At 45.5% G+C, this 14899-nt stretch overlaps 1 protein-coding gene across 9 annotated transcripts in view; it reads left to right on the plus strand.

Annotated features, from left to right (window-relative positions):
* ARMC8 (armadillo repeat containing 8) overlaps window positions 1–14899 on the plus strand; it is an 831002-nt gene that overhangs the window by 642440 nt on the left and 173663 nt on the right. For all 9 annotated transcript variants that reach the window (XM_078680526.1, XM_078680529.1, XM_078680530.1 and 6 more), the window contains exon 19: window positions 13994–14089. In XM_078680526.1, coding sequence (XP_078536652.1) covers window positions 13994–14089 — 96 coding nt within the window. The remainder of the gene's footprint in view (window positions 1–13993; window positions 14090–14899) is intronic.

The raw sequence follows: 14899 nt of genomic DNA on the forward strand, positions 1-14899 counted from the left end.
ACAACAAGTGCTCCCCTTGCTACAGCAAGGAAACTTCCTAGCAACACTAGACCTCAAGGATGCGTACTTCCATATACCCATCCATCCAGCCCACAGAAAATACCTAAGGTTCACAATAGAAGGTCAACACTACCAATTCAAGGTTTTGCCCTTCGGGGTTACCACGGCTCCAAGAGTGTTTACAAAATGCTTAGCGACAGTGGCGGCACATCTCAGGAGGCAACACGTCCATGTGTACCCTTACCTGGATGATTGGCTAATACAAGCAAAATCGTACCAAGAGTGTGCAGCACACACGTCACAAACAATACAGTTGCTACACAGCCTAGGCTTTTCAATCAACTACACAAAATCGCATCTGCAACCTTCCCATGTACAGCAATACCTGGGAGCCACTATAAATACCACAGTGGCAAAAGCATATCCAAACTCAGCAAGGATAGCCAGCATGCTTATACTCATTCGCAAATTCCTGCCACAACACTCCTTGCCAGCTCAAATCTTCATGCAGCTCATAGGCATGATGGCCTCCTGCGTATATTCATTGTCCCCCATGCAAGACTACAAATGCGCCTATTACAAGAATGCCTAGCACGGCAATGGAAACAGGCTTGTGGACAACTAAAAGACCTAGTGTTGGTAGACAGTCGCACTCACAACTCTCTGCAGTGGTGGAACCCACAAAACCTTTCCAAGGGGCGACTGTTTCAAGAGCCGGTTCCACAACTAGTACTAACAGCGGACGCATCACTGACAGGCTGGGGAGCCCATCTCCTTCAATACACAGTACAAGGGCTCTGGACAAACAAACAGAAACAGCTGCATATCAACCAACTAGAGTTGCTAGCAATATTCCTAGCCCTGAAGGCTTTCCAGAAATACTTGTACAACAAGACGGTGTTGATCCGAACGGACAACATGACCGCAATGTACTATATCCAAAAACAGGGGGGACGCACTCTCCACAGCTGTCCCATCTGGCACAGAGCATATGGAAATGGGCGATTCCCAAAAACATTTTTCTCCTCGCATGACACCTCCCGGGGAAGGACAATCAGATTGCCGACCTGCTCAGCAGGCACAGCCAGCAAATACACGAATGGGAGATTCACCCCCAAGTTTTCCAGCCCTTCTTCGAAGAGTGGGGTCACCCAGAGGTAGACCTGTTTGCCACAAAAGAAAACTCCAAATGCCGGTACTTTGCCGCCAGGTTCCCACATCCGTTGTCACTGGGCAATGCAATATGGATGAACTGGTCAGGCACATTTGCGTACGCTTTTCCACCAGCATCGCTGATCCCGCTGGTGGCACGCAAACTGCGACAACACTCACTCACACTAATCCTAGTTGCTCCCACATGGGCGAGACAACCATGGTACACAACGTTCCTAGAACTTTCAGTAGTTCCTCATCAAAGACTGTGCCTTGCTCCCCATCTTCTAACCCAGAACCATGGAGAAATAAGACACCCAGATCTCAATCAGATGAACCTGGCGATCTGGATCCTGAAATCTTAGAGTTCGGATACCTTAACTTGCCCCCAGACTGCATGAACATCATTAGGGAGGCAAGACGACCAACCACACGAGCATGCTATGCAGCTAAATGGAAAAGATTTGTTATTTACTGCGGCAATAACCAAATCAACCCATTAGACGCTTCCATACAAAACATTATATGTTACCTGCTGCATTTACACACAAGTAACTTAGCATACTCTTCTATACGACTACACCTTGCTGCTATAGCAGCATACCTTCAATACAGGCAACACCTTTCACTGTTTAGAGTACCAGCAATCAAAGCCTTCATGGAAGGCTTAAAAAGGGTGATCCCTCCACGACACCCCCCTTCCCCAGTCTGGAATCTAAATGTCGTGCTTACTAGACTCATGGGACCTCCTTTCGAACCTTTACACTCATGCGAACTACAATTCTTAACGTGGAAGGTAGCATTCTTAGTTGCCATTACCTTACTCTGAAGAGTGAGCGAATTACAGGCACTAACAATTCAAGAACCTTTCATGCAGGTACATGCTAACAGGGTGGTTCTAAGAACAAACCCCAAATTCATGCCTAAAGTTGTATCCACTTTCCATATCAATCAAGCAATTGAACTGCCAGTGTTCTTTCAGAACCCACAGTTAGTAGCTGAGAGAGCCCTACACACTCTAGATATAAAAAGAGCTCTACTTTATTATGTAGACAGGACTACATTATTTAGAAAAACAAAACAAATATTTGTTGCTTTTGCACCACAGCACAAAGGGAATCCTATTTCAAAGTCAGGAATAGCCAGATGGATAGTTAAATGCCTTCAGATATGTTATCTCAAAGCTAAACACACTTTACCCGTCCCCCCTAGAGCACACTCTACTCGGAAAATGGGGGCATCCATGGCTTTCCTAGGAAATATTCCCCTTGAAGGCATCTGTAAGGCAGCCACTTGGTCCACCATACACACTTTCACTAAACACTACTGTGTAGACGTGCAAGCAAAACAGCAAGCTGCTGTAGGCCAGGCTGTCCTCAAAACTCTTTTCCAAACTGCTGCAGCTGGCACAGGTGGCCACCGCTAGAGGAGATACTGCTATTCAGTCTATGCACAGATATGAATTCAGTAGCCCACATGCCTCTAACGGAATATGCTACTTACCAGTATGCATCTGTTCCTGGCATGTAGGGCTGCTGACATTCATATTGCCCGCCCTCCTCCCCGGTGCCTGTCGCAGCTGCAGCATTATCTTTGGCATGGCCATCTCTTACTTTCCTATCTCCATCTCTGCCACAATTGCGAAAAACAATCTGAGGATGGAGAAGATGCCCATGCGCACTGTAGTCCAGGGGAGGAGTCACCTATCTTGTGATACTTCGAAGACTCTTCCAAGACAACAAAGTGGAATCATCTGGACCCAACACTAGGCGGCGATCTATGCACAGATAGGAATGTCAGCAGCCCTACATGCCAAGAACAGATGCATATTGGTAAGTAGCATATTCCTTCTTGCAGATATATCGTTACCGAAGGTAAGTAACTTGTGCATTAGCAGACTCAAGAAATGTCCCATGAACAATACGTCCTGGGCTCACTTTGCTGTCTGCTACTCCAACGTGTTTCTGCATGACGCCTTTTGGACTGTTTAGAATGTTCTGGAAAACATTATATCAGATAATTGACGTACACTACAAAACTTTTGGAACCTCATCAAGTCATAACGCTGGTCCCTAGATACAACCAAAGTGGGACCAAAGTTCGACAGACGAGAAGCCTTGTAGGGCAGTATAAAGCCAAAATCTAGTAATATAGCAGACCATTATTTTGAAATATTGAGAAGGGCACCATTTTTCAATTACATGATCCCTAAAATATTCCGGCTTCCTTCTTCATGTTTTTTTCAACTTTTTAAAATTCTGTCTTAATATGTGTTGTGTTCACGGTTTTTAGTAGGAAGGTGTGATGGCGTTTTTGTGTGTCTCCAGGCAGCCCTAATTTTTTTAAACATCACCCTTCACCAGAAAGTTTGGTGGTTCAGGTTTCCACCAGTTGATTGAACAAAGTGAGGTAGTCGGAACACAGATGTTCTCCTCAGCCATTCTACCTCAACAGTCACTCAACACCAGCTGTTTTCTGAGGAAATATACCCATGCCCTGTGTGACATGATAGGTAATATTTTGCCAGCAGTCACCAAGGAATTTCGGCCCAATCTGGCTCAAACCATCCTGGATAGTCAGGATGATGCAAAATTCAAAATTGGGCATGGCCTGGACACTACTGACTTCTTGGACAGAGCAGTTGGCACTTGTGGGATGCTTTGGTCATGATAACTTCAGTGCGTCTTGTGATTGAACTCCGCCTCTCTCGATGCAGGTGTACGCCACCTCTTTCCATAATAAAGTAGCATTGAGGACCAAGACAACCTTTTTGCCAAAGGTTGTGGTTTCTTTTCACATTGGGCAATTCATCACTCTCCAATGTTCTTTGCTTTGCCTCCTCCCTCAAAAGAGGAGGACAGACTGCATCAGGTGGGCCGCAAGAAAGCCTTTTAGCTTTTACATCAATTGCACCAAAGACCGTTTTGTGAATCAGCTTTTTGTGGGGTTTTCTGGGGCACAGAATGGAAGAGCAATGTAGAAAATGACTCTATCAAGGTAGATAGTCCTTTGCAGTAAGATCTGCTGTGTATTTGCCAAGAAGCAACCTCTAGAAGGACCGATGGCCCATTCAACCAGAGCGAAAGCTGCTACCACTGTGTTGGCATGCTGAGGACCTGTTCTTGATCTGTCAGGCCGCGATGTGGACATCAGTGCGCGTATTCACTTAGCACGACTGCCTTGACAACCAGGTCTGACAGAAAGGGCATTTCTGGCTTTCAGTCTTGCAGAACTCTGATATGAGTCCTGCATCTGAGTCCATTGCACAGACCCACTAGCTTGATAGGTACTGCTTACTTACTTTTTGTAACACTCTTTCTGGTGGATATTGCAGATTCCTCACCACCCTTCCACCTTCCCATTCTCTGGAATGCCCTTTTTCTCCATCTGAAAAGGTCTAAACTAGAGATCTTCACACTGGTGCTTTTGATTATTGTGGTGCGCTTATGTGTGGGGTGGCACTTACATGTGGCTCCATAAGCACTCCGGGGCTGAACAAATACATTGTGAAGTTACATTGCACCACCTACTGGTGCACAGAAGCATTGCTGTTTAAATCTTTCAGATCCACTCCGACAGCTGTGGCTATTTTAAAGCCAACTAATCTGCAGTTAGTGTATCCACCAGAAAGAGTGTTACTGAAAGTAAATAACTTAATCTTCATTCTCAAAGAGGAAAGTAAAGGGGTTCCATTACTAGTAGGAAATGTATGGAGGGTAATGGACCAAGAGGTTGTCCTGATCCTAGCCATTGGTGATATGTGGATGGCTCGGTATCAAGCAATTCAAGTCGGGACCAGACCAAATTTTCTCAGAGCCTAGTCAGGATAAAAGGTCAACTCTCTGCAGAAAAAATGACTTGCAGAAGAAGGCTGTGTAACTGTTGGAGCCACACACCTATCACTTCCTCAATCCTAATGGGCTCCTCAAGTAGTGACACTTAAGCCTCTGAAAGGCATTGTTGTTCAGGGGCCTAACAATTGCAGGCTTCTTGCTTCTCATCTGTAGTCTCGCTCTATAAATGTCACTATAAAATAAACCATATAATTCTGTTTTTTCTGTATAATCCAGAGTGGGCCTTTCTACATGGTCACTCACTCACTCCACTGTACTGTAGAATACTTAGGCACTCAACTTCCTATCTAGTAATCACCCCTCTTTATTGCTCACAACATAGTATCTTTGTTTTAACCTGATCAGTTTATACTGTGGTGTTTCCTCATCCATCTCTCTGACCTGAGCCCTAACAACTTGGACCTTGCACCGTAGTGTCATAGAAAGAGTGAGCTTATGTACCTTTGTCCAACTCCTAAAGCCTGTTCTCCAACGGCTCCCATGCTGCAGCCCTGGCTTTATTCCAGGCTTGAATAGGCTGAAATTAAGCAGACTCTCATAATAGCCTTCAGTGCATCCCAAAGTGTCCTACCTCCAACAATCCCATCATTTTAAACCATATCGTTCCCAATGCCTTCAGTGATCTTCCTTCCACTGACTACTTCATCTACTTTTATGGAGTCCTCCATAGATGAAATAAGGAAATCAGACTGTGGTCGATGATCCCAATATGGCCACTGGTGGTGTCTGGAATATTTATGCCAAATTTAATGCAGTGAACTAGTCAAGCATATCGTTTGTTTGCTGCCGAATAAAAGATGTATTTATGGGTGTCTTAATGATGTAATTGGCAGATTTCTATCATCAGTAATCAGTGGAGGGACGGAGAGTACTTTAAGGTCCAGCACACACTCCCCTTATCTCATATAATAAAGTGTACCAGTACTTCATTATGTCGGGAATCATGACATACCTGGTCATGATAAGTGTTCACTTTATGGAGCAAGAGTCCTCACCCACCCTAGGATGGTATGCTTCATCATCAGCCTTAGTTCCTAATGAAAAGGTTTGATTGGCTTTTTTAAGGAATGCTAATACACGAGTGACATGATCTGTACTGTGACTCAATGGAGGGTCATGAATGAATATATTTTTGACTAAGATTGAATCGGAGCAACTGCCCTAGTTGCATATCCTGTTCTGTTCAAGATAAATGAGCTTCTTATGAACATTGTTTTGTGCTTCTTAGCTCCTCATTGGGCATAGAGCTGCGATGGCCAATGGGTCCCCAGAGCGGGGGCTCTTTTCCGGAGATCTGTTTGATTCTGCCTTTCTGTGGAACTCGGGAACCTCCTAGTTATGTGTAGGGAAGTGTAACATTTAAAATTAGTTAGGGCTCCCCTGCAAAATTAGTTTATTTCAGGGTCCCTGTTAAGAGGTAGAATAAGGGAATATCTCTGTAGCAATGTTCCCTATATTCCTATATAAGGTCGACATGTTTCTTGCCTTTTGTTGTCTTAATGGATCTGATGCAATTCCTCAAGCCCTTGCGGTAACCAAATCTACACAATGTGGGTGCCTCTTTAGAGAAATACTACATACCCACTGTAACTTTATTCAGTGCACAATCTTTTAGCGATAAAAGGTCACGGATTCAAGAAGTGGCAATTTTCCACCAACACAAAAAAAAAACCTGGAGAAACTATCATGATTGTTGAAAGAAACACAAGTTGTGTGCCAATCACTGAGGAATCTTTCAGGCACTTCAAGGCTTATACCTGAAGCACCCAGCTCCGAAGGCAATCAGTGACACTCCCCCTCATCATAAGAGGGAGGCCGTCTAGGTGCTTTGTCAGGCTCTAGAGGTCACACCCACAGCAGCTGTGACTTCTTCAGCCCGGCAAAACTCATTTCAGGCTGGCAGGAAGGAAGGAGCATGCACATTTAGCTCACATAAGCTTCTGGCTGCCTAACATCAAAAAGTAGAGTGTCTGTCTGGCTGACCTTTGCTTAGCCTGACAGATACACTTCTTGTTGGGGAAAAGGTGAGGGGCCTGGCCCCTACACCTTTAGGATGGGCTGCAGCTGTTGGCTCCGTACGCTTGGGATGCCCATGGAGATCCGCAGGGATCCTCTCAGAGCCCAACCCTCTTCAAAGCTGTTAGAAATGGGGATCTCTGGTTGGCTAAGGCTTGGGCCAAAGCCAGGCAGAGACCACCACTCTAGTCAGGGAAAGGGAGTTACACGCCAAAGATAACCCCTGCTCACCCCCTTGGTAGCTTGGCACGAGCAGCTAGGCTTATCTCGGTGGCGATGTGTAAAGCATTTGCACAACACACACAGTAACAACACACTAGGCACACCACAAAAGGAACTCCACACAAGGTTATATAAAAATAGCCTTTGTAATATATTAAAAACACATAAGATAGTAATCACACAATATACACTGTGCCAACTGGCACAGGCAATATTTACAAGGGATTATTTACACAAGACAGGGCCACGTGGGCCACTGTCAGAATTAGCACTTGGTAAAGAATAGTAAAAGTAGGAATATATATGAACTTAGAGCACAGCCAGTAATCACTGGCAGATACTATACTCAGCGTCAACCTGTAATATAAATCATAACAGGTACAGTATCACATAAGGCGAGAACTCTATTCTGCGCCAACCTCATAAGCTAAAATAGGATAAACCATAATCTCCTAAACATCAGGAAATACACTTAATAACATAACCTAGACCACAGTAGAGAAATAAAACAGTAGGGAAAACCTAATAAGCATAAAAGCACATCTAGGAGCATGAATCAAGGTGCATAAATCATACTACAAACATTACATTTCCAACACCTATACAAAAAGTATACTAGGGACTTGCACCCCACAAAACCTAATAGTCCCCTGGGCCAACTGGCCATCTATAAGGGGCTCAAGTGCCCTCTGTCCACAAAGTCAGGGCACGCTGCCTATGCAGCGACAGTCACTGAGGCGCACTTGGCGCAAACCTAAACGTGGCAGCTGCCCACTACTTGCTGGGTAGCTGGGAATCTTCAGGGAAGGGCCTAAACATTGCAGCTGGCGCTAAGTGCTGGCCAAGGTAGGGATGGGGCAAAGGAGTGCGTCTCACTCCTGGGTTACAAGAACATGTCCCCTAAAAGAAAGAGCAACCTAAACAGTGCAGCTGCCCACTACTTGCTGGGCAGCTGGGAAATGAAAAATGCATCATGGCCTCTCACTGGCCCTCAGAACGAATGCGCCACACGGTAAAGCACTCCAGGCTATAGAACAAATACGGCGGGGCGTTGGAGCCACACGGGCTCTGAACAGAAATATGGCTCCCAAGGAGCGCATTAGCTCCGGTAATAATAATGAGGAAATTATGGGCCACTCTGGGCCAGCCATAAAATAATGGTGCCATCGTTGTTGCCCTCGGGCTCGGGAGATAACAGTGGGGCCTGACTCTGCCCCTGGGCCACTCTGGCCCTCTAAGTAAAAGAAATGCCAATCTCTGGAGTGCAATGGCTCTTGGGGAACACGGGCCCCCGGGACCTCAGGACCCCCACGGGGCCCTTGAAACAAAAGATGTGCATCGGTGGAGGGCCGGCAACGGCGGGTCTGCTCATACAAAAAAAAAGGAACTTTTGCTACGCTGGAGCGGCCCGCTCTCCTGGCGGGACCGCTCAGACTCTGCCTCTCCCCACCTGGTCCAGCCCTGACTTCCCTCTCGAAACCGGAAGTCCCGCTCGCCGTAAGGCACTAAGGTGCCTGACTTCCTGCTTTGCCGCAGGCTGCGGCAGCGATCTCTTTTCCCCGCAATACCAAGGGTTAGGCACCCTCGTCAGAAAAATAAAGTTAGGCGCGGGGTGGGCACCCAAAGCCAAAAATAAAAATAAGCAGACAGAATGCAGGGTGGCACCTGCAAGTAAATATCAAAATAAGCGGGGTGGGCACCCGCGCTGCGCTTATCAATGCAGCCATGAGGGTTAGGCTCCCTCCAGATAAGGGTTTAACCAGAAGAATGAGCACAGCGCTTCCAGGGCACTAAAAGGTTTGCAAAGTGGAGAAGTGTGGCTCAATGGTTAGAGCAATTTCAAAAAGGGGGTGGTGATGGACAGAGTATCTGAGTTAATCAGAACACTCCTACCCAGTCAACAGATCAGGGCTTGATCCATCACCGTTTTTTAGCTCACTGCACCATCCCAGTTCAGAACCTGGCTATATGCAAATTAGTCTGACCCTGGCCCAGTGCATCATGGGAACAGGGCAGACCAAACTACCAAGCCAATTCTTCACTGGAAAGGAAACAAGCTTCCGGGGACCGGTTTCTGGCATTACAGCCGTCTTCGGCCCGGCTTGCTTGAATCCTGATGGTGCAATGAGCAAGGGACTCATGTCTGAGCATACCCTTCCACACTCATGGTGGCCAAAATAATTTCAAAAAGGGGGTGGTGATGGACAGAGTATCTGAGTTAATCAGAACACTCCTACCCAGTCAACAGATCAGGGCTTGATCCATCACCAGTGTAAGAATTGGCTTTTGTAGTCTGGTCTGCCCTGTTCCCATGATGCACTGGGCCAGGGACAGACTAATTTGCATACAGCCGGGTTCTGAAACTGGGATGGTGCAATGAGCTAAAAAACGGTGTTGGATCTAGCCCTGATCTCTTGACTGGGTGAGAGTACTCTGCTTAATTCAGAGACTCTGTCCATCACCACCTCTTGTTGTAAATCAATGGTTAGAGCGGCAGACCCTGATGCAGAGGTCTAGCCCGGGACCAGGGTTCAATTCCCTGCCTCGGCGGGTCTTGAGCTCAAAAATTCCACGGACCTGATAATTCTCGCCTCGGTGCCTAGTCTAATCATGGGTCCCACTCTGTGACTCTGGGCAATAGCTTGCTTAATCCCCACAACGGTCCCCACAACGCTAGGATGCCTGGCCTCCACCTTGGGGGTGCCCAGGAGTGGACACCTCACAGGGAAAGCCAGGATGGGTTCCACAGCGGTATTCGTACAAGCGCCTTGAGACCCTTGCGGGTGAGTAGTGCGCTATACAAGTATCAATTCACAAGTATCAATTCACAAAAGTCCTGGAGGCAAGGAAAATAAAGCCAAAGGTCCCAGAAGTCTTTCCAGGCATCAAGGGCAAGGCAGAAGGGCCCCAAAGAGAAGTCCTCCAGGCATCCAGGGGCAGGGCAGAGCCCAGGGAGGCAAGTCTTCCCCTGAGCCCCAGCAGCAGCACACCCCTGGTTGATTCGAGTACAGAACAAGAACGTTTTACATGGGGTCACAGCCCCTCTTTTATACACACAAATCCTTCGTTGTAGCAGTGTAGGCAAGGTGAGAACCAGATACAACTGGTTCTGGAGCACTTTGTCTTGCTCAGCCCCTCTCCCTATTCACAAGACAGGCCAGGGACATCAGATGCACCACAGGGGGTGGAGCCAGCATTGTGGAGGGAAGGCACAACCCTATTCAGGTCCCAGGTGCAACTCCTCCCTCCCATCTAGATGCAGATCTCCCTATTCACCACCGGGCACACTCACCCTGGCTCCTGGAGCAAAGCACACCAGCCAGCCCCTGTCACTCACAAGCCAGACAGGTAATTCACATCTCACAGCACACAGAAATGCCAACTTCTAAAAGTGGCACTTCAACACTAGACACAACAAATCTGCGCACATCATTGCGCAGCATTTATTATCACGAGTTTGCATGTACCAAACTCGACCCTGCACTCCCCACATATCAGGAATTACCACGGGCACACATATCCCCCATGCATTCCTACGGGGGGCAGTCCATCTCACCACACACAGTCAGAGTGCGCACGCACTTTACACTGGGCCACAGTGCTAAAGTGCACAGAGGCCTAAAATCACTACCACCATGTCAGAGGCTAAAGGCAAAAAGTTTAGCGGTGAACCTGCCAAAAAGGCCCAAGTCCAACACACGCATACATTATCCCTCTAGCCTGCATCATCTGCTCTCACGACACGAGCTTCCTCTTCTACGCCAACAACATGCAACTCATTTCTCCCTCATGAACAAGACACCCAGTACTCGGGTCAAAGTCATGCCTGAAATCGCCCAATTGATGAAGACCAACTCTCTAAAGCTGAACACTCACAATACCAAAATCATGATCTGCGGAAAGATTACATCACTGTGGAACTCTACCTGGCGGGCCACAGAGCTAGGACCAACTTACAATCCTGCCACCCACTTCAAGAACCTCAGGATCATCTTTAACCCCTTCCATGCTGATGACGAGCTCAGCTCGTCATCAGCTTTACCTGCCCTGTGCGGATGACAAGGTGAACTCGTCACTCAACATGTTGTTTTTCAAAATCCAGCACACAGCGGGAAAACCGCTAGCGTGCAAGTGGTTAATAGCAAACTTGACATGACTGCCCTAGGCAATGCCGTCACTGCCTCATGCTCCATACCTTGAAGATGCTGAGGAAGATACTCGCAATCAGCACCTGGAAAACCATCATGCACTCCCTGGTTACAAGCACGCTGAACTACGGGAACACCATCTATGCCGGGATCAATGAAAAACTCACCCGAATGCTGCAGACTATTCAGAAGTGCGCAGACTCCCTCTCAACCTTTCACAGAGTGCTGACATCATTCTACACTTGAACAAGCTCCCCTGGTTCCCTATTCACAAATAAGCACAATTCAAGCTCCTCTTCCACACTTTCAAGTCGCTACATAACACTGGCCCAGCAAATCTCAGCAAATGCCTCTACTTTCACAATCCTTCCAGATACCTCCACTCAGCAGGACTGCCACGTGCACATATCCCACGCATACGGACAACCAGATATAGCGGTCCACCTTCTCTTACATCGCTTCTAAGGCATAGAACAACGTGCCACTATGTGTAAGAGCCTCCTCCTCACTTCTTGAATTCTGCAAGAAGCTGAAGACCTGGATTTTTGAGTAGCCCCACCATGCCCTAAATGTGGCTAGACTCACACCAGCTCAGAACCAGAATCCCCTCCCGGTTGAAAGTATTCTCTACAACTCTGCATAACAAAGCAATTGATCACTCGTCTGTATCAAACTCATGTATCTTATGTAATATCTCCCAAGCTTCCTGCCTGATAACACTCTCTCGTTTATCGCCGCCTTATAGCATAGTCTGCATATCCTTACCTCCTATGTCATTCTTGGTGCCTTTTTCAAATCCCTGATTAAGCAACTATTGGCAGAAGAGCAGGCCACTTAACCATTTATTTTTCTTTGGTTCGCTAAAAGATGACATTAAGTCTAAGAGCTCAGTAACTGTTTTGCAGATTTCAATATACGTTTGTAAGTCAATGAGCAGGATCTTCCACAGCCCTTAGACACACCTTCAACTATTCTTGACTCTGAACAACCAATTGTTAGTAGATGGGTGGAGTCTATGGTGGTCTGTCTGTGCAAAATTATTCTATTCTTATTTGCCTCTATTGGGGAACCAACATAGGTGTGCTTTAATCCTGTGTCCTACAGGTAAACATAAAGACCTTCTTAAACTTAAGAGAACAAGGGTCGAGCGGACACAAAGATACAAGCATATCATTTGAAAATGAGGCGAGTTAGAGAACGTTTTAATGATCATGCCCGCTAAGGAGACGGACACTAGAGTTAGCAGACCTCCCCTTCGATGCCCAGACTTAGAAATAGCGGCGGGTTTCTCAAAGGAGAGGAACCAATGAATATGAACATTATAATGTGCCTAGGTTTACGGTAGGCTCACAATGACCATCCCGTATTCTGTGTTTAATACAAGGTCCAGACCCTGTTCTGTCCAGTTGTCATCCTTCAATTTACTAGTAATACATTCCAAAACAACAGAATGAAATCCAGTGCTGGTACCTCAGAAAATATTTTGGAAGTTAACATTTCCTCAACATGCGAAGATGACACGATTACCACCCATTTTGATGTAACTGTTTCTTTAACCACCTGCAGGGCATGATCTTTCGAAGGGTGTCACACAATTTCGTAGACACTTTAGCCAACCCATGCTTGGCCTTGGTGCATTCCATCGCATGTTTCCTTTCTTCAAATACTAGCCCCCTAATTGCTGCCCTAGTCCCACCATCATTGACATGCAACACTGGATTCCATGTCCCTATTGGGCCCTTTGTACTAGTGAGTGAATCATGCTGCTACAGCGGGGTAAATAGACTGGGTGTTATAATAGTTTGCAGCCTTAACAGTGTTGAGATAACTAGTTCATTAGGCATAAAGTTACTGGGACTGTAAAAGTAGTCAAGAGGAATAGCCTTAATATTGCTCTGCAGAGCTCCTGCACCGTATATGTCAATCTTTGAAGTAAAAATCAACCAACTGGGGATTCCCTGAAATTGATTACGACACAGTGCTCCTTCTCCCTTTTGGAGCTACTACCCTCTCAGCAGATCGATTATCTGTTTGTATATGAGGTATCGGACATCGCAGGGGAAGTTTGAGTGTGTTGCCCATCTTCATCCGTTTCACTTGATTGTAAAGTTGGAACGCTTTTGAGCACAATCACTAAAGGTGTGGCTTCTGGTGGGAGTTGCAACACCCTAGAATGCTGTATATTACTGGTGCGTGCATAAGCGTGTGTGTATAATATATATTTCAATATATAGGTATGTGTGTGTGTGTGTGTGTGTGAGAGTGTGTGTGTACTGCAGGTTTTGTGAAAATAACAGGGTTGAAGATACCTATATTAATGATACTCAATTTAACAATCTCTGAATGTGAAGTGTAGTATTATCCTTCTTGTGATCCAAAATTCTTAACTCCCTTTCAAGGTGCTTCAATAAATATCAAATGATTTCTTGTGGTACACTATCCATTATCGGTTATTGTGATTTAGCCTGAAAATTTGAGAGTGGGGCATTAAAAACAATTTTTATTTAAATTAAGTTGGCCAGTTTCTGATGTTGCTCTTGGTGCTGAGCACCAAAGAGATCCATTTCAAAACTAATGCAAAGCCAAATGCTTCCTCTTTAGACACTATGTATACTTGCCAACATTGCAGATGGAACAACAGCAAAAGAGCTTATCATGACCAATGATGACATCTTGCAGAAAATCAAGTATTATATGGTAAGGAAATTTCTATAGCTGGACTTGGTAGAAAAGAGAGGGGGTGATATTTTGCTTTTAAACATTCGTTTACTTCAGTATTTTGAAAATCTGTGAAATGTGAACGTTTGTAGTGTTGCTTGAGCCTATGTGGGTTGCATTGCAAATCCTTTTGTTTATTGAGTATGTGACTAATTCTTAACCATTCTGAACATATGTTCTCATTTGTGTTCGTAGATATCTGAGCAGTTAGAGAAGGTATGCAATGAAAAGTTCAAGTATTTTCCCCAAAAAATATTTCAAGTCCCAGCAGCTTCCTTGTTTTTTCCATGTGTCCTTCACTCAGCAATCCTCATTTATGATTACCAGGGTTCAGATTTAGCATCACATTCATTAAATATATTTCTCCATTGTTAAGTAAGTTCCTGTTTCGCGTTTATTAACAGCAATCCAACTTGCCCAATCCAACTTAAATGTGCACTATGGAAATATGATACAAACCTACAAAACAAATTGTGATTTTCCTAAGGCTACAAATAATTTTTGTGTAGCTGTTGAAAATTACAGACGAAGTTCTTGTACAATGCTAGAAGTTAACACACTTGAGTTGCTGCAGTACACCTTTAATGTTTTCCAGGTGGGCAAACAACATTGACCTTTCAAGCAATGACTACTCTTAGAAGGTGGTCCGCTTAAATTTCAATTTGCCTTTCAGACAGGAATATCCCCTACATAGTAAAGAGACTTCTACTTTTGCCCTGAGTGCCTGACTGGATATGAAACAAGTATCCTTACTTTTTGTCTGCCCCGCTGTCATACATAACGTTTATG

The sequence above is a fragment of the Lissotriton helveticus genome, chromosome 3_1 (genome assembly GCF_964261635.1).
Source record: "Lissotriton helveticus chromosome 3_1, aLisHel1.1, whole genome shotgun sequence".
NCBI lineage: Eukaryota > Metazoa > Chordata > Amphibia > Caudata > Salamandridae > Lissotriton > Lissotriton helveticus.